Here is a 19,734-nt window from a genome sequence, read left to right as displayed (position 1 = left end):
GAATTTTGTTCATAATCAACTGCGCTAAATTGGTTCGCGTTAGTAATACACAGGCTAAATCACAGTTGGTTGAATGTATTGAGCTTTTAGGTTTTGTGTTCCTAGTGTTCTTAATTGATTATACTTCCTTTGTTGTATGTTGGTATCGCATTTAAAATTTAGTGGGGTATGTGGCAGAGGGCAACAGCCATTTATCTAATTTGTCGATTACGAATTACGATGACCATCTGCTTGTTTTTCTGTTTTAATAAATGGTTTTATGTTTATTTTGTTAGGCAGTAAACAGACCAGTTTCTTTTTTTTTGGGCAGTAAACAGACCAGTTTCTTCTTGTCATTGAGTATTGATTTTATATGCGTATGGATATTTATTGATACTGCATTCGTTGTACTCTATGCATTACAAATCTAATGATATCACAATTTGTTGCTATTCAGTTGTTTTTCTCGGCATAAATAGTGTCACATATTTAAATACGATATTAAATGAAGTTCCATTTTATGTAAAACCAGTAATAAGTCATAATAAAACTTGTTAAACAATTATTGATATTAAAACGCAATATTTCCACATTTTATAAACACTGTTTGCCTGGGATTTATGTTTTGACCTATATAGCTTTGCAATGCTAGCTGTTGTGTTCCTGACAATCCCACCGTTACCTTGTTCTTGCTGGTTTGATTCAGTACATACTGGCTGCCCTTTGCTTATAGCAGCTGTGTCTGGTCGCGCCTCCCACCTGTTACTCTCATTATTTAACGCTTCCTTACTATCCTCGAATAGTATAAATAGCAGTTTCAACTATGCTGGGTTATATTAGTGTCATTGCATAAAACTGGCTAAAATTAATTTTCCGTTTGGCATTTAAAACCACTTAACGGCCAGCAAAATTATCATTAAACATAAGATGAATGGTTGAGTCAAAAACACGTTGGTGACAAAATTCTCATGACTGAGTCTAGGCTGATCTAATAGTAAACAAAATGTTTAAAAAAGTGAAAATACTCCCACCGATGTTGTCTAAACTTTATTATTATTAAACAGAGATCGGGTTCCATCGTCTTGTTATGAGATAAATTGCTCTGTTGTTGAAATGTTCGAATATCGTTCGGCTTAATGCATGCTACTGATATCCATCGACCTACTCAGTGCGTCAGTCTTTAACTACAATAGAGCAGTTCGCATTTGACTTGGAAACTATTAATTTCAACAATAAAGTGTGTAAAGTGAACATATTCAGTGGAAATGCGTGAAGTCGTGACTGTTGTTTAATTTGTTTTGTGCATATTTTAAAATGTTTGATACAGTGTTTTTTCGCCAGTCGTGTAGGATTAGTAATCTATTTCCGTGGTTTTGTTGATTTGTAATTGACCTCTGTAGGATTCATATAAACTTATAAGAATAGATTAAAAAAAAGTTGTGTTGATGGCAAAATTGCGCGGTGATGATAGCCGGTATACGAACTGTACGAATCCAATAATTAAGGTAACGGAGTTTTAATATACCACTTGAGTCGCCGATGTCGTTGACTTCGCCTGTAATGATGCGGCTTTCCTAACTTTCTCATGGTACTTGTTGAATGCACAATACATGTAATTTGGAAGTTGCTAAGTCTAAATTTAAGTACTGCCGGTTGGATGTTTACAGCTATTCCAGATAGCTAAGTACATACTCGGTCACTGTGTCTTTCAATTTTAATAGTGTAGGTATTTACATTTTTAAAAACGCAAACGAGGTATAAATCCAAAGAAAATGGTTTTAAGTATTACGCTTGCGTCTGGAGTTGAAACTTAATCTTGAAAATATAAATACAATGATGTAAAAATTATACCTAATAATTTGCAACATAACAACGAGGAGTGTAGAATTTTCTAAAAGAGATATTATTATTTTCATTTATAGTTCAGCATGATTATTTTTATTTGCAGAGTCCTCGAAACAATTAACTGCGAAAACGCAACCACCAGTGGCCGGTTACGCGCAGTGCTCGCAAGATGGCGCAGGTCGGTGCGAACATGGAATACCAAGAGTACAAATGGGCGTACTCAATCATGGACTCATCCAAGTGAGTGAATCGTCAATCTTAATTTGTATCACTTGAGTTCAAGACTTGCGCGCTTTACTTAAGTTGAGTAACTGTTGGTTTCGAATTATAGTTCCTGGTACGGTTTGATTTTATTGTTTGTGTTCTTTCGACGATAATTGATGTGGAAGGATTATAGATCTGTTCAATCAATTATAATATTTTATAGGGACCAAAATGATTGAAAAATTCGTAGGAACTATCTGGTAAGCTTGGTAGTGGGTTTCCATCTGATCTGGATAATGAGTACAAAAAAATTAAGTCAGATTTTCCCGTGAGCACCGTATCGGAACCAGTTAGCGTAAATCCAGTTACTTTTCAGACGGGTATTGTAATTGTGACTGATGAAACTATTGTCAGTTAGTCATTTTGTAAATAAAAAAACAACTAGGCTAAATTTAATTCAAAGTCGGTAAATTTGCTAAAGTTCACTTTGTCAGTCTCACATAGGATATTTATTACATTTAATTGGCAAACAATGATTTGTTATGAAAAGCCGCTATAAGAAGTTGCGGAAAACTCGCAGGAACACGCCGCGGCGCCGTCTCGGTGCGACGTCACATCTTACACAAATTACGTCGTCACAATGGCAATATTTTTTACATTTGCGATGAAGAAAGCCCCCACAGGCTATTAAAGTGAGGCTAGTACCGTAATCAAAATTTAATGAAGCACGGGCTATTGCGGTAGTGTGCAGCCGACTGGATGCCGTTGTGTAATTATTGCAAAACTTGCCAAAAAACTCTCAATTTGAACTCTCGAAATCATTTCTGTCACTTTTATTTTCATAGTGCTTTGTACAGTTTCTCTTAAAATGCCAAGCTCAGTTAAAGAATTAAAACTAGCGTCTACTAAAGACGTTGAAATCACATTCTACGTTCTAAATTGATTGTTCAAATATGCTAAGCCCAATGTACTTTACTTGCATGTAATTCTAAGTCACAAGCGTTACTTGGATTATTCGTGTGAAAATCAACGAATTATTGATATTAACTTGTAGTCAGTCCGTTTACGAGTTACGATACACCAGTTGTTCATAGATAATAGTCAGTGTAGTTATTGTAGTATGAAGTTAACAGCGGTACATTTCCTCAGGTGTATCACGGCGTCGCATGACCAAGCAAGTGTCTTTATGTCCCGTAATAACTACAATCCTCAGGAGCTCTTAACTTGTTACGTTACATGATCAGCCATCGTATACTATAACACCCACGCTCAGGAAAAATTTGAACGATGAACATCTTTCAGCAATCTGTCGGATACTAAACTTAACAGATTTGCCGGTATGATAGGTAGCGAAGTCTAAGTAAACTTTGATACCAATAAAAAACATAATAGTTGTCTACTCTGTGAGAAAATCGCATAATTGTTGAAGCACGCTCACAAGATTTGTACACTCACATCTCAAATGGTAATAAATTCATTCGTAATGAGAAGGAATAAGCAACTATAATAAGAAAATAGGAAGACGTAATCAAAGTTTAACCCGGTGCATAGAAAATTATGTAAAACATGCATAACAGCGTATTTCAATAAAACATAGTTCCAAGCAACAATCGAATTGTCTCGAACGCAACTTATTAGTGTTCACATGATAATGAGTATATAAAACGAAAAAGTTAGCAAGGCTTTTCAATTATCTTGGAAACAGAGTTTGTAAAGGTCGCAGATCATCTGTTTTAATATAATGGCCACGATCTCATTGGTAAAGTCGAACATGGTAATAAAGTCAAAGCACTTGAACATTAAGTTTCACCTTCAATTCGGGGATAGAGGCAACGAAACACGTGTTTTTATAAACGTGATTGTATGTAGATATATAAGCGAGAATGCATTATGCAAATATAAAAACGTCAATTGTTAATACATCGGCGTGTAATTAACGACGCGACGTTGAGTCAAAGACTCGACACTGTTGAGACTAAATCCTGCATTGGTTATGTGTTTCGAGTATTTTCATAGTTCTACTATTGCAATTTTTTTAGAGATGGATTATATTGTATCTGGATCAATATTCAATAATATTTCGTGGTCACAAAATGAGCCTTGTCTTATTCTAGTAGTAGAAAGCGATGAGATTATCGGGGTGTACGTACAAATTGCAAAGGAAGTTTGTCAGTAGGTCATAAAACGAAAGTTTTGACACAAATTTTAAATTACCCAAGCTAGAGGCTCTGCGTTTTTTTCCTATTTACTGTTAAATTATCATTCATCCTTTTTAATAATCTTTATATTTTATGAAACATCTTTTTATCTTTTTGTTAAATTGACCATGTTAAAGCGTTATGAAACTCCTACCCCTACCCACGCCTAGGTATGCCTAAAACGTATGCAATACTTTACATCTAACAGACAGAATCTGATGAGAAGTCAGTACGGATTAATTGCTGGACCTCTTTTATTAATGGCCCGATTTCGAGTTCTTTCGAATCGTCTTCACGAGTCTGTCCTAGAAATTATAATAAATATCTATTCAATATATATTTTTAAGATCTGTTAATGCCATATTTCTATCTACACACACTCATAGCTTTTATCTCTGAAGGGGCAGGCAGAGACGCAACTAATAAACCCACTTTTTGTCACATGTATTTAATCTTATAATAGCCCCTACTTTTCTAATAGAAACAACAGTAACTTCTCAGTCATGTTGTGCTATACATAATTGAAATGGCGATAACCTAGTTGGGAGTGGAACGGACTACCGAGACGAATGTCCGCAGGTTAAAACTCATGCGCACGCAGTTCTAACTTTCTCAAGTTATTTGTGTATTCTTTTGAATTATCGCTTGCTTTGACAGTGAAATAAAGCATCGTGAGGAAACCTACATACCTGAGAAATTCTCTATAAGAATTTTGAGGGTATGTAAAGTCTGCCAATCCGGACTAGGACAGCATCGTGGACTAAGACTTAATCCCTCTCGACGTTAGAGGAGACTCGTGCCCAGCAGTGGGACAGTACATAATACAGAGCTGAAATTATCGTACATAATTAGTGTTGTCACACGAAATACCACAAGTTACAGATTTGCATCAAATACAATAGACATAATTGATAAGTGGGTAGATATTTGTTTACGTTTCTGCAACTGGCTCGTGAATACATTATAACTCATACATGATCGCTCATAATGCTATTCTCATACACACATAAATATTCATGTACATGACAAGTTTGTACCGTCTTCTGTTTGCGTATGGAGTAATACAAACAATGTACAGTTGTTAAACCGATGTCTGCCCTCAAATTAGGTTCCTGGCAGACGTTCATTGTACAATGAACGAAGGGAAATGGCTAATTGTCCAGCTGACCTATAGGATGGATAGTATAGGATGTTATTTTAAGCCTAAAAATGTATAAACAAGGTTTAATATGTACTGTATGGGGTTTTGCCTTTCTACAAATCTATGGGAATATCGTATCAATAAGTCTGTCGCTAGGATATGTCCTCATTCGTAACGTTAGCGTTAACGATTGTAGAAGACCTAGTAGACTTTTTTGCAAGTTGTACGGGAATAAAGTATTTTAGTGGATGTAACTTAATAATTATATAATAAATAGACGTCTATGCACTAGAATAATTTTGATTCGTTCCTGAGCAGCGTGAAAGGAAAACATTTTCATTTATAATTCATTAATTAACTAAAACTTGACCTATTCGTTTTGGAAGTCATAAATTAAAATATGCAATTTTGTCTCATCGATAATTTAAGTATTATGAATTAAGGTGGTAACAAAAATCCTTCTCAAAGGTCGCCAACGCTGCCGCCATTTTTATAGTACACTAGCTTTTGCCCGCGGCTCCGCCCGCGTTATAAAGTTTTTCAGGCTAAAGTTTTCCGTTATAAAAGTAGTAGTTTCCCGGGAGCCTATGTTCTTCCCAGGGTCTCAAACTGTCTCCATACCAAATTTCATCTTAATACGTTGGGTAGTTTTTGATTTTAACACGTTCAGGCAGACAGATGCAGCGGGGGACTTTGTTTTATAATATATTTTTAAAACTTTTTAAGAGGAACAATCCCGTCATACATCATTGTTGCATAACTTTAACCGTTTACGCAGCGCACGCAACGGAAGCTCTCAAAACTAATAATTTTTCCTCGATTTGCAACATGTTTCATTACTGTTACGCTCCTATTGGTCATAGCGTGATGATATATAGCCTATAGCACTCCAGGAACAAAGGGCTATCCAATACAAAAAGATTTTTCAGTTCAAACCGGTAGTTCCTGAGATTAGCCATTACTGCTCCGCTCCTATTGGGTATAGCGTGATGATATATAGCCTATAGCACTCCACAAACAAAGGGCTATCCAACACAAAAAGAATTTTTCAGTTCGAACCGGTAGTTCCTGAGATACATACTGCTCCGCTCCTATTGGGTATAGCGTGATGATATATAGCCTATAGCACTCCACGAACAAAGGGCTATCCAACACAAAAAGAATTTTTCAGTTCGAACCGGTAGTTCCTGAGATAAGACATTACTGCTCCGCTCCTATTAGGTATAGCGTGATGATATATAGCCTATAGCACTCCACGAACAAAGGGCTATCCAACGCAAAAAGAATTTTTCAGTTTGGACCGGTAGTTCCTGAGATTAGCGCGTTCAAACAAACAAACAAACAAACTCTTCAGCTTTATATAATAGTATAGATTTGATAGCAATGATAATCATTGATCAGCAAGCAACACATTAGTAAGTTGTAATCACTATCACCTTTAAAAACTATATAAAAATGTAATCACAAGATAAATATTTATTGCGACCGGAACCCCAGCCCGCATTCAATACGTTAAGAAATAGGAAATGTGGTAACAAAAATAAATAACTCGATGTGCAATCCTAAAGAAAACCATTTACCCCAGTTAAACTAGTTGTCAAGCACTTTTTAAGTAATGTGTTGCACAAACATCGATCTGTGGTAATGTTGTAACGAATCCATGATCGTAATAACGATGTGTGTTGCCGTAAGTCAAAATTGTTAAGGTAAACCAGGAATTGGCATTTAAAATTAGCCCTTATTGATGAGGTAAAGGAAGATACAATTTATCTTGAGTTAAATAAAAGTAACCAAACAAATAGATTTCTCCTTGCTTCGTTTTATAAAAATCGCCTTTATTGCAAAGAAAATAAAATTAACCCAAATTCGTCCAGTTGTTTCGACTTAGAATGATTTCCTTTTGCTTGTGATTACGCGCACTTGATGTCCATTTTTGGAATAAAAATGCTATTGGCATTCTTCCATGATAACAAGCCTATTCTATTGTAAATCTAGTTTTGGGCATATTTGTATTAAAAATGTCACCCAACATTTTTCAGCGATTAATTAGTTTACTTCTAACAAACATAGAAATATTATCACAAGCTTTAACATTTGTAACATTCATAGGATTAGTTTGGCTCAGATTCACGTCACTTACAAATATGAAGGTAAATAAACTGTTTCCAGCTTCTAATAATTTCTAAGAAATGTTTTCTATTTGTAGCTACGTAATACTTTCTTAGAAATAGGTGGAATGTTTTATCCGAGCAATAAACATTGTAATATTAATAACACTGAAAAATAATGGCCTCTATAACCTACCAGTAGACAGATGAAATCGCATTCTGGGTTGTCTATATAAATCTAGTTTACTGCTTTAGTGGACCTACAGTCTAGACTTCTAAGAGTTTCAACAACGCTTGACGGTCAAAATTATATTTGACTATTCTTAATTAGCAAATTAAGTTAGGTAGTTTATATGAGTCTTTTTGAGTCTCTACAAACTTGAGTGTACTCGGCTGACTCAAGTTCAAAAATGGAAGTGTTGTTTTTTTGAATGGAGCATCGTTTGGTTCTTTAAAATTATGGCATATTACAACCAGAGTGCGCTTGCGCTCAGCTTCCATGTAAAACGCTTTTTCCGATACAAAGATAAATAATATGAATAACAAAAATATAAATAATTACAATGTAATGTAGTAGTATACCGGTACCTTACTAAATATTCCGATGCCTGCGCATTTGTGATGCAAATACATACTTGTTTCTTTATTATAATTATAAATTCAGCAAAAATCGAATAGATGCGTTCTCAATAAAATTATCTTTCTGTCAAAATATTTTAAAAATATTGTTTATCTCGTTTCAAATAATTTTATTGGGTCCGTAAATATACATATATTTTGTACAACGAAAATATCACCCATAGCCGAGAAGCTTGGTTAGAAATAATAATATCAACCAGTGTCAATATGTATTCCAAAACTTCCTCACGTGGCGTTGCAAATTTGAAATATGTTTTAAGGATAAACAACACTTTTAATTTTCAGTTTATAAATACTGCCATCCTTGTATATTAATGCTTAGCAATAGCTGGTTTAAAAGTAACAGCCACGGTGCAGTATCCTTGAATACTGGCCGAATGATGTCAATATAAAGTGTCTTGACACTCACTCTACGCACTACATTACCTTTCATTAGCGAGACATCCGCGCCACTGGATAGCACTTCATTTAATTAGGCTGGGGTCAATAGGCTACATTAAAAGCGTTGCGACGCCAGTATTATCTGCTCGTGTTTTGGGTAACATTTTGCAACGGCTTAAGTGAAATGAGATTTACGTTTTATGCATGTAGAAATATGGTATATGTTTAATGTTCAAAATTTCGGAGTAAATGCTATTCGCCACACAAATGTATAAGCCGATTAAATACAGAAGTCAAACTAAACTGTGTTCACAAATATTATCTGTTTAATACGATAAGTGAAATAAAATGTCCTAGAAATTTATAAAACAAGCCTTTAATATTTAGGCATTGTCTGCAAGTTAATTGAGTTAGTGCGGAAACAAGAATATAGTTGTATTAATGATGGCCAGTGACATTGAAAAAGAAAAAATATTTTATGTGTTCTATTTTTAAAATATCCAGTTTTGAAATGATTGATGAACCGCTTTTAAATAAATCAGACTTACAATACATTGTAAGGATGTGATTCACTAACGGGATTGAAAACTTTTACATTAGTAGGATGTACATGATTAATGTTAATTAAATATTCGATGTTGATCCAAACGCTACTTCGGAAATTATCAATTAAGGCATCGAGTCGGATTAATGTTGGGAACTTCCTAGAAATAATTAAGTCGCTCATTTATATACAAACGGATACATACAATGTACTTCCAACAAGAAACCACTTCATCGATTTTTTTTTTAAACTCCAAATCTGTGTCATCATATCAAAACTGTAAAAACACAACAAAGAAGACAATGTGAAAACAGTTTCTGACCCGAAAAACTAAGCAAAAACTGCTCAAATCTCGTTTAAACTCATTTTTGTAGTTCAGCGTAACCATTGCATTTTATTCTGCATATTGACTATCGTTCTGTATCTAGCACTGATTAATTCCAAGGAGAAAGCGGTGTCGTTGTACAGAGCAGTCTTGGATCCCAGGTCAAACGATTGTTTATTTTAGTCACGCCCGTACATTTGGCGATGGCAAAAAAATACAGATAACAATGCCAGTGATGCCAGTTAGTGGCACAGTTGTGAGCACCTGTCCTTACACAGCTTGCCCGGTTGTATAAATATGAATGTTTACACAATTTATATGTTTACATTGATATTATTAATAAACCTTTGTTTAATATTTGCAACAGATGTTTCTTTAATTATGCCGAATTACCGTATCTAGTTTGTGCAAATATGATAATATTTATTTTGTCAATTTGCACCAGGGAGTAGAATTAAAAAAAGTATGATATAAGATTAACATTTTGTTTTTTTGCGCTTCTTAAGCTGGTCTGTTTGATTATCTTCTGATTTTGGAATTATTGGAAATCGAATTGTGAATTTCAGCTGTATAAAACTCAATGCTAGAGATGTAACTAAAGTATATTTCTTACATTTTATCCGTGACGTGTAAGTATGGCTTTTATATTAGCGTTTTTCTTATTCCCCAGGGTGTCAGCATGTCTAATCTCGATGCTGCTGATCGTGTACGGCAGCTTCCGATCTCTCAACATGGAACGTGAGGCGCGCGAGCGTGCCGAGCGCGAGCGAGAAGCCTCGCTGCTGGGTGGCAAGCCCCCTGCCGCCTCCTCCTCGAATAACAGTACGTCACACACATACACAAACTCACAAAATTATTCTAATGGGTCCATTTATTCATAAGATATGTATACCGTGGTGGACTGAGTCTTGAACCCTGGTAGAAGTGGGACAGTACCTTCTGGGTTAGTATTATTATAAAATTATTGATTATTACTCACAACCGCGGCCATAATTTGTTTACCGTTCACGCCTCTGCTTGATGTATAATAAAAATCATTCAATAAAGCAAGTTCAGATCTTTTACGATCACATAAAGCTTATCATTCACACACCATTCGCCATACTCGTAAAAATAAAATACGCGTATTACGTATGCGACTGATCGATAGCCTTCTACTTAATGTTTCCTAACAAGGATAAGGCAATGCAATTCTCACCTAGCTGTCGTTACCTAATGATTTAATCTCTTGGCGTCGTGTAAATCTGATTTTTATTGCATTGCATTGTTTGTGTATTTTATACTATATGTTGGTATGGCATTTAAATAGAAAGAGACCTAACCGCTCCATCTTAAGCTATTGATTACAATCTTCGTGATACTGTCTATTAAGACAGTGTATCACGAAGCTGATATTTATTTTGTTAGCAATAAAATTTATTTATATTGTTACTTTTTACTTGAACATTATCATAAATGACAGAAGTTTAATTTAATGTTCAAATAAAACGGCCAAACATTAAAATAGTAAAAAAAATGGAATTAAAGCTAACGACGGGTGGTCAGCTAAGGGTAATTTCGTGGTACTTATACTTAAAATATCGATATTGCCGTTGTTTGTTGAAAAACCCAGTGACTTTTATACTGGCATATAAACGTAAAAACTTAATTATTAAATGGCATTTATTTATTTAGTCAATAATTTCATGTCAATCATGTCATGAGCACAGATGGACGTTGGAACGGGCGTGCTCTTGAACGTACAAAGCAGTCGAATGTAAGCGGGTAGAAAACGAACATCAATTAAGGAACCAATCGTCAAAACACTAGCGCATTGTTCGTCAAACGGACTAATCACGGGTGTGCTCACGACTCGTGCCTCTACCTGTACCTACATAATGTTTAAAGTTTGACCGACAGTGTTTTGTTGCAGATGTCCAAACGCTGAACACGATGCAGGCGCTGTGCTTCCCGCTCGGCTCGTCGGTCGCGCTGCTCATCATGTTTTTCTTCTTCGACTCGATGCAGACTCTCGTCGCGATATGCACTGCCAGTAAGTTTACTTTTATATAGGCATGCCAAAGTGACACTAGTCGATGCCCTGATGGAAGGGAAAAGTGATCAGAATTTATATAGAGCAAGGGTTTCCTAAGCGGCGATAGCCTAGTTGGGTGTGGAACGGACTGCCAAGACGAATGTCTGCAGGTTCAAATACCAAGGGCATACACCTCTGACTTTTCTAAAAAATCATGTGTGTATTCTTTGTGAATTTATCGTTCGCTTTAACGGTGAAGGAAAACATCGTGAGGAAACCTGCACATCTGAGAAGTTCTCTATAAGAATTTCGAAGGAGTGTGTAGTCTACCAATCCGCACTAGGCCAGCGTGGTGGACTAAGGCCTAATCCCTCTCAGTAGATTTTATTATTATTATAAGGGTTTCCTGTGTATTTTTGGTCAAGCCATTCGCAGCTTTATGTTGTATGTAAATTACAAAGCTATGACGATATAAATTTTCATAAATTCTGCATAAAATTATATTTACAACTCGATGAAAAACGTCAGGTTGGCGTTTATCAATAAATACTAAATGTCCGTGAGTTATGATTATTTAAGTGATAATAAGACATACTAAAAACTATAATTTTGTGTGAATTTGCTAATGGACACTAGAGATATTTTTTTTCCCGACAATAATTTTTTTCGTGAAGTTTGTGTTCAGTACCGGCAGCAGATAGCGCTATTGGTTGTATGACGTGCGTGGCGTGCGGTTGCAGTAATAGCGTGCGCGGCGCTGGCGTTCCTGCTGACGCCGCTGTGCCAGTACGTGGCGGGCAGCGCGGGGCTGGGGCGCGGCGCGGTGTGCGGGCGGTACTCGGCGCCCGAGCTCGCCGCCGCGCTGCTCGCCGCCGCCATCGTCGCCGTGTGGGTGCTCACCGGCCACTGGCTGCTCATGGACGGTGAGTGAGCGCCGCGCACTACCCACACACTAGCTCCCGCAATCATATATTCATATATTGTAAGATGTTTTTATTACATACATACGTTGTCCTAGCTCAATACTGGCAAGACGAAAGTAAGGTAATTGCCCGACTTAAAGGCCAATAAGCGTGCGGCACTTACGTTCTTACGTAACTGTCTATGTATATATATCCTTTTCTAACGAATGTATGCTGCATCTTTTTATTCCTTCTTCGAGCCAATTTGTAATTATATGTACAGGTACGTGACTATAGCAAATAGTGCGCCGTATTTATGTGCTATTTTGTTAGTGTATGACGCGTCTATTTGTAAAACGTCATTGGATATATTTCTTTTAGGGGTGGTATCAATATGCATGTGTTCACTGACGTTCATGTACAGTGTTCATTGAATGTCTCTGGTCATATTAAATTAAACCACCAATTATACATCATTTATTATTAAACTACTATACATTGTGCCGGGCGGAACTGGACTACTTAACAGCGCTAAACAAACATGCATATAAAAATGCAACTATGCAATTATCAACACATGTGTCGCTACATTACAATAAGTCATAAACGTTCCCGGTAAGCAATGGTTTAACTCTAGTATTGCTTTTGTCTATGGGCGGCGGATGCTACTTTCATCAGGCGGACCGCTCACTCGTATGCTTACCAAGGCATTAAAAAAAATACAACTCGCCGCAAGTCCCACAAGCTTCAAAATTAGCTACAACGTCAGCTTCCCGTCATTGGTTATACAGTAAAAAATATTTGCAGAAGATAATTCTGCAAGTTTTGTTCTAAATCTTAACCCCGCTTGATGTCTGGTCAGCGTGGAAAAAGTGGCTGGTTTTTACCTAAGCCAATCTCAATATTTAGCCGAACGGACATTTCATATCTTTCAGGATTCGAGACTTGAAAGTCGGAACAAATGCCCTCTATCCTCGTTCGCTATCGACATTCCAAACGGCAACACGACTTACGACGTATTCTTGGATGACATCGCTCGCATTAATCATAAGAACTCACGATTAAACACATCAATCTTTATTGAGCCGCTTAATAACCATTCACGCGATCAGTAATTTGTATGAGCGGTTTTGTCGAGCGATTAATTCGCATCGCAAGTCCGTGCGAGTATGCCAGTTAGAACGACGCCTGTCAACTTGGTCAAGGCTGTCTATTGGTATAAACAATAACGTTCCAAACTATAAAATATTTTTCTATTAGTTGTTTATTGATATTTCTTTGACCGAATAGGCGGTTGTTGTAATAGCACTATAATAATATAGATTATATATCAATTAAAATGGTTGAACGTTAGCATAATTTTACAACCTTTGAAACAAAAAAAGGAATAAGAAGGGGTAGGTGGCATTTCAGCTCCTAAACATATAAACCATTTTTATGCTTTTTTTATGCTGATGTAAATAAAACTAACACGCCTTTGACTTTTTTTTGACTCAATTTACAATTCACGTTACAATCGACAAAAGATGAGTTAGTCAATAACTCAACTTTGCGGACTGTAACATAGTTGCAATAGAGAAGGAAGTAGAATGTCCATTATGTGTTAAGAGCTCTTACACAAAAAAGAGCCTTATTACATAGGCATATACGGCAAAGGGCAAAAAATGATTAACTACTGCTGCTATCCCTCCAGAAAAATCAATATAATTTTTATATGTTTGCTATATTCCCCAGCTATGGGCATGGGCCTGTGCGTGACGTTCATCGCGCTGATCCGTCTGCCGTCGCTGAAGGTGTCCACGCTGCTGCTCACCGGGCTGCTACTCTACGACGTCTTCTGGGTCTTCTTCTCCTCATACATCTTCACCACCAACGTCATGGTCAAAGTCGCTACTAGGTATATTTATAAGTCATTTGTAGTTTAAAATAATAGGCATAAACAAATTAATTATCTATTGTATGTCAAAAACTGACAATAACAATATTGTTTGGTATGTACAATAATTTTAAGCTGGATCACTTATCATTAACAAAGTTTGGGAAGACTATAAATTCATATCTAATTTTAGTGGTGTCAGTTTCAAACTAACACACGGCGCTATTCTCGTGGCAATGAAAAATAATACCGCTTTCATTCTTCGACTTTTGACTTACTTTCATCACATTGTCATATATAGATATTAGTATTTAGCGAGGTGTGAGTGTCGAGTGACGTGTGTTGTGTGGTGCAGGCCGGCAGAGAACCCGATGAACGTGGTGGCGCGGCGGCTGCAGCTCGAGCGGCGCCATGCGCGACGCTCCCAAGCTGTCGCTCCCCGCCAAGCTCGTGTTCCCCTCCATGCACCACCAGGGACACTTCTCCATGCTTGGTCAGTACACATCACCTGTACCTACCATAAGTTTTATATGGTACTAGCTTTTGCTCGCGACTCCGCCCGCGTTATAAAGTTTTTCAGACTAAAGTTTTCCGTTATAAAAGTAGTAGTTTCCGGGAGCCTATGTTCTTCCCAGGGTCTCAGACTGTCTACATACCAAATTTCATCTTAATACGTTGGGTAGTTTTTGAGTTTAACACGTTCAGGCAGACAGATGCAGCGGGGGACTTTGTTTTATAATATGTTTTTTAGAACTTTTTAAGTGGAACAATCCCGTCATACATCATTGTTGCATAACTTTAACCGTTTACGCAGCGAAGGCAACGGAAGCTCTCAAACCTAATAATTTTCCCCGTTTTTGCAACATGTTTCATTACTGCTCCGCTCCTATTGGTCATAACGTGATGATATATAGCCTATAGCACTCCAGAAACAAAGGGCTATCCAACACAAAAAGATTTTTTCAGTTTGGACCGGTAGTTCCTGAGATTAGCCATTACTACTCCGCTCCTATTGGTCATAGCGTGATGATATATAGCCTATAGCGGTCCACAAATAAAGGGCTATCCAACACAAAACGAATTTTTCAGTTGAAACTGTTAGTTCCTGAAATTAACCATTACTGCTCTGTTCCTATTGGTCATAGCGTGATGATATATAATTTTGAGCACTCCACAAATAAAGGACTATTCAACACAAAAAGATTTTTTCAGTTCGAATCGGTAGTTCCTGAGATTAGCCATTACTGCTCCAGTCCTATTGGGTATAGCGTGATGATATATAGCCTATAGCACTCCACGAACAAAGGGTTATCCAACGCAAAAATAATTGTTCAGTTTGGACCGGTAGTTCCTGAGATTAGCCATTACTGCTCCGCTCCTATTGGGTATAGCGTGATGATATATAGCCTATAGCACTCCACGAACAAAGGGTTATCCAACGCAAAAAGGATTTTTCAGTTTGGACCGGTAGTTCCTCAGATTAGCCATTACTGCTCCGCTCCTATTGGGTATAGCGTGATGATATATAGCCTATAGCACTTCACGAACCAAGTACTATCCAACGCAAAAAGAATTTTTCAGTTTGGACCGGTAGTTCCTGAGATTAGCCATTACTGCTCCGCTCCTATTGAGTATAGCGTGATGATATATAGCCTAGCACTCCACGAACAAGGGCTATCCAATGCAAAAAGAATTTTTCGGATTGGACCGGTAGTTCCTGAGATTAACGCTTTCAAACAAACAAACAAACAAACTCTTCAGCTTTATATAATAGTATAGATATGAATAGCTTGAATATTGTCGATAATACAAATACACAGAGAATCGAAACGAAGTGATTTCCAGTAAATTTTCAACATCAGATGGCGACATTATATTTGGACTACACTACTTATCGTATTCAGAACTGAACCTATCCTTGGTTCCTAAAATATTACGCATTACAGAACTTCACGCATTACGATCACAAACTATCATACAACTAATATAGTATTTTGCTATGATATCTATAAAATCACCATTTCCATTGTTCATTTTACAGGACTAGGTGATATAGTGATGCCGGGGCTGTTGCTGTGTTTCGTGTTGCGCTACGACGCGTATAAGAAGGCAACGCTGGTGTGCCAAATGGGACAAGTCCCCGGACCTAGATCAATGGTGAGTCTAACCTTTGCACTTGTTTGTATAATATACTCCAACCATTTTCAGAACTGCCTAACGAGTTTGATAATTGTTTGAACTTCGTTACTACATTACTAAATAAGACAACTACAATAATGTATGGTACATTACAAGCTATCATATTTCTGGTGACCTTCGAGACAGTCATTTGTCGATCAACATTATATTTAGACTACAACTTCCTGTCATGTTTAGTGTCATTTAGCAGTGCTCAGTAGTAAAATGGCTTTCTGGTTCCAGAATCTATAATATAAAACTGCAGAACTGTTGAATTGCAAATTAATGTTATATATAACTTGGTTTTGCTCGCGGCTTCGCCCCCGTTACTGAGCCTTTCCCGCTACAAGAATCCGGAATACATTAGCGATACATAACGTCATCTGTACATCGCCACTTATTTAAAGAGCACCTATTATTTAAAGAATCCGATTTGAAAATCCGATAATTTGCGTTGGCGCAATTACGGTGATAAAAGTATATGTGTTGATTCAGGACATGGTCTATTTGTGTGTTAAATTTCAACCAAATCTGTTCAGTCGCTTCTGCGTTTACTTCTAACAAATATTCAAATACTTACATAAACTTTCGCATTTATAACATTAGTTACAAATTAGATTAAATACATTAAATTTGTAATTGTCAGAGCTCCCGGTTGACGTACTTCCACTGCTCGCTTTTGGGCTACTTCTTGGGGCTGCTGACGGCGACGGTGTCGGCGGAGGTGTTCAAGGCGGCGCAGCCTGCGCTGCTCTACCTCGTGCCCTTCACGCTGCTGCCGCTCCTCACCATGGCATACGTCAAGGTACCGACGTAACTTATACCATAAATACTGGAAATATCGGATTCGATGGCAATGATCAACCTGAAGGTGATGACAGTTAATAGAGTTGTCTTTCAAAGGACTTTGATCAAGGTGAATATTGAAAATATTATCCTATAAAAAGGTTTTAATTTGTACCAATTGTGTGAGAATAAAAGACACACAAAATGATAATCATACTAAAATTTAACCTCACCTTAAATAATTCACACTAGCAAGTTGATTATAGAAAATATTTTCTGCAGACCAAGCAGTAAATTCTAATGTAAAAACCACAATTGCTCTACTACAAAGGTAATTTTTGTATACAGGGTGATCTCAGAAGGATGTGGAGCGAGCCGTTCATCGCGCCGAACGGCAAGAACAGTGCCGACTTCGACGTGTGACTGCGCTTGGCTGCGTCCCCTGCCGCTGCGCATGCGCACCGCCCTGCCCCCGCCCCGCCGGCTGAACGCATCACCACCACGCAGTGTACAGTTACACACGTGCTCCATACACACACTCGCAGACAACCTACGCTGAAATAAATACACCTGGAAAATCCAAAGAGAACTCTATGAAATCTTACTCCAACTGGTTTGCTTAAAAAGTGCAGTGCTGTTAAATCCTTGCCACCAGTGCGTTTGAGAATTTTACCGTGTATCATTTATAGTGTTGCGAGATAATTAACGGGCGCGTAACTAACTGTACTTGTGCATTCGGCGGGATATGTGAATTGATGTGTTTACGTTATAATCTTAAAGACATAAGATGTATGTTTTAGGTTAGATGATACGCTTTTGTTTCCTTTACAAATACATAAACGGAATGTTACATCACAGGGTAACTTGTACATTGCGTCAAAGTACTGAGAATGTACAGTATTGCAACTGACTGTTTACACTTCTCCATGTTGAATTTTATGTCACGAATTTATATTATTTTTCATCATTTTTATACTCAGCGCATTTGAGAGATAGTAGATGTAAGGAATAGTACATTTATTTTGGTAATGAATTTTAACCATTCTGCCAAAGTTGATCTATCGTGTCTGAAAATACGAAATAAGATGATATTATAAATGTCTGAATGTTTGTTTAACCACATTGTTTGTATATTGTAGACACATGCACATTATTTCTAGGACTTATAATACTGTTAATTCTCAGTATAACGAAATGTAAGTGAAGAATATCCGCAGCACGGGCGCGTCACAGCGCACAGGGCGGGCCGCTCCGGCCGTGTGCCGCGCTAGATACAGGACCAGTGCACATTGTTTCCTTTTAACATTAATAATTATGACAGTAGTATAATTACTACATGTAAAATACTCAGCAAACGCTTTTGATGATTTTTTACAAACTTTTTCTACTTTTTGTATTTGTCATACTTTAGATTGTCCTCTCGGATGACTACTTACGTCGTTTTTAATTGTAACTGTTCAGGCATGAACTTATTATTTTTGTAAGTCTCAAAACATTAACCCGAGAGGGCGCCACTACTCGTTTTAATTTTTTACACTATATCCCCACAAAATGAACAAACAAGTAGACTAAGATCTTTATGAATCTCACTTGTGTATGTGAATGTTTCGTTAGCCTGTTCATGAATATGTTTCAATGTGATGAAAACTTTGTTGTCACTGCCTTAGACTGATGTTTTCAATGAAGATTATTTCTATGTGTTGAATGGAGTATTATAGACAAACTGTTAGTCTAAATATATAGGTTATAAGCTACTATTGTTGTTATTATTATAACAACTGTATTGTTGTTGTAAATTATTTGATTGAATTTAATGGAAGATGTTAACATTCTACATCATAAGGAGTATACTTGGTATGTATGTGTGATTTTTTATTTTTTAAGTACTTTTTTAACAATTCAATTTTTGTATTTACTTTTGAATAGATAATTTTTTACTAAAAGGTTATAACTGATAAGTTAACGCGTTTGAGTAACATGGAACAGTATTTTTATGACAAAAGTGATGTGATTTTATTGAGGCTTATTTGGCAAAAGTAACACATGTTTTCAGTTATGATTCGCTTGTTGTACTTTCTAATGATAATTATTGTTTTCTCAGGGAAGTTGTAAAGTGTATTCAAGAAATAGTTTTTGTGTATTTTATAGATATTTATATAAATAGTCACAGAACTCTTTTCCATTGATGTACATACATTAAAGATATTTAAGATTGATGTTCCAGTGCGTCAGACCATCACCATGTCGAGAATATTATTGTAAATAATTAATGTTCACACAAATTCATTACCTATCAAAAACTGGGAAAATGCATTTAATATTTTTATATGTATCTGCAGAAACATGTTACTAAGAATACTTAATAAAAATATTAGATGGAACTTATTACAGTTTTCTTTTCCAAACACTTTCCAGTCCACTTTGCTGTTTGACAAAATCATTACATGAGATATACTTATTAGCAAGCCTTCCTACTGAAAGAAGAATACAAATGATGTCACATAAAAATTGAGTAGATTATTAATTATACAATGTTGTCTTTAAACAACCTGCAAGCATATCCTTGACATCATTTTAATTAGCAACAGTTGTGACAATATATGTTCATAAAAAG

At 36.6% G+C, this 19,734-nt stretch overlaps 1 protein-coding gene across 1 annotated transcript; it reads left to right on the top strand.

Moving 5' to 3' along the window:
* Positions 1 to 1,931: 1,931 nt before the first annotated feature.
* LOC119191523 (signal peptide peptidase-like 3) lies at positions 1,932 to 19,501 on the top strand. The gene is given in 10 exon segments (XM_037445412.1): positions 1,932 to 2,064; positions 10,035 to 10,186; positions 11,277 to 11,396; positions 12,119 to 12,301; positions 14,015 to 14,177; positions 14,512 to 14,557; positions 14,559 to 14,649; positions 16,198 to 16,313; positions 16,981 to 17,139; positions 17,469 to 19,501. Coding segments are annotated over 10 exon segments (1,176 nt in total). The 5' UTR covers positions 1,932 to 1,993; the 3' UTR covers positions 17,544 to 19,501.
* The last annotated feature ends 233 nt before the right edge of the window (positions 19,502 to 19,734 follow it).

Source organism: Manduca sexta, unplaced genomic scaffold (assembly GCF_014839805.1).
Source record: "Manduca sexta isolate Smith_Timp_Sample1 unplaced genomic scaffold, JHU_Msex_v1.0 HiC_scaffold_1612, whole genome shotgun sequence".
Taxonomy (NCBI): Eukaryota; Metazoa; Arthropoda; class Insecta; order Lepidoptera; family Sphingidae; genus Manduca; species Manduca sexta.
The sequence above is the reverse complement of the archived record's forward strand: the minus strand, read 5'-3'. Positions and strand labels throughout refer to the sequence as shown.